Source organism: Nothoprocta perdicaria, unplaced genomic scaffold (assembly GCF_003342845.1).
Source record: "Nothoprocta perdicaria isolate Ctin4 unplaced genomic scaffold, notPer1 scaffold_324, whole genome shotgun sequence".
NCBI classification, from domain to species: domain Eukaryota; kingdom Metazoa; phylum Chordata; class Aves; order Tinamiformes; family Tinamidae; genus Nothoprocta; species Nothoprocta perdicaria.
Window position 1 is genome coordinate 412,458 of NW_020455560.1, and position 1,047 is coordinate 413,504.

At 65.3% G+C, this 1,047-nt stretch overlaps 1 protein-coding gene across 1 annotated transcript in view; it reads right to left on the reverse strand.

The window, feature by feature from the left end:
• BHLHE41 (basic helix-loop-helix family member e41) overlaps positions 1-1,047 on the reverse strand; it is a 19,258-nt gene that overhangs the window by 755 nt on the left and 17,456 nt on the right. Inside the window, exons 2-5 of the mRNA XM_026043259.1 lie at positions 957-1,020; positions 563-670; positions 322-433; positions 16-236 (exon numbers count right to left, since the gene is read on the reverse strand). Coding sequence (XP_025899044.1) covers positions 16-236; positions 322-433; positions 563-670; positions 957-1,020 — 505 coding nt within the window. The remainder of the gene's footprint in view (positions 1-15; positions 237-321; positions 434-562; positions 671-956; positions 1,021-1,047) is intronic.

Below are 1,047 nucleotides of genomic sequence, written 5' to 3' on the forward strand. Positions count from 1 at the left end.
GGGCGACGAGGGCGCCTTGGGCAGCGGGCCGGGCGGCGGGGCGAGCAGCGGCGCGCCGGGCAGGAACTGCGAGGAGACGGCGTGCAGGTGGCCCACGAGCTGGGCGCAGCGCTGCTCGCGGGGCGTCCAGCTCTCGAAGCGCGACAGGTACTGCAGCACCTCCTTGGCGCACGTCTGGAAGCCCGAGTGGAAGGCGTCCAGGTCGGCCTGCACCGGCGACTTCATGGAGCGCTCGCCTGCGGGCACACGCCGTTGGGCACCGCGCCGGCCGGGCACTCAGGCACCACGTGTGGGGCGAGCCCCCCAAGCCGCCCCACTTACCGCTCTGCAGCGCGATGATTTTTTGGTGCTGCTGCTCCGTCAAGGCCGTCAGTGCCTTCAAATGCTTAAGGGTCAGCTCCAGCACCACCGCCTTCTCCAGGTGCCCCAGTGTCTGCGGAGGCAGAGGCGACGTGTCCAGCGCACCCTGCGGCCCCAGCGCAGCCCCACTGCCGGGGGCGGCGCGTGGGGCCCAGGGGGCAGCCTGCATGAGCAGGGGCACAGCCGCGCGCCCGCTCCTCACCGTCAGCTTCAGATGCTCGGGCAGCAGGTCTTTGAGCTGCGCGATGCACTCGTTAATCCTGTCTCGCCTCTTCTTCTCTATCAACCTGTGCGGCAGCTTGTACGTTTCCTGAGCGCGCAGGAATTCCGTAAAAATAAAGTAATAGTAAATATAAATATGAAGAGCAGCAYGAGAGCCACCCCCCCCTGCATCGGATGACAGGTCACAGCCCAAGCGAACACCCCGCCAGGGCAAGTCCGGAGCGCAGGCACCGCCAGGAGGTGCCGGGGATGCTCTTGCAAGCACCAAAAAATAAAGACCCCCGCTCCGGTTCTCCCCCCAAAACAAACAAACAAACAAACAAACAAACCCCACGGAGCGTGCGAGCCGGTGGGGAGCAGCGCCGGGAACTTGCCTTGCTTTCATCCCTCTTCACGCCTCTTTTGGGCTTGCACATGTACAGGGACGGGTAGTCCAGCCTGGAGGGAGACACAGCGAGCCGGTGG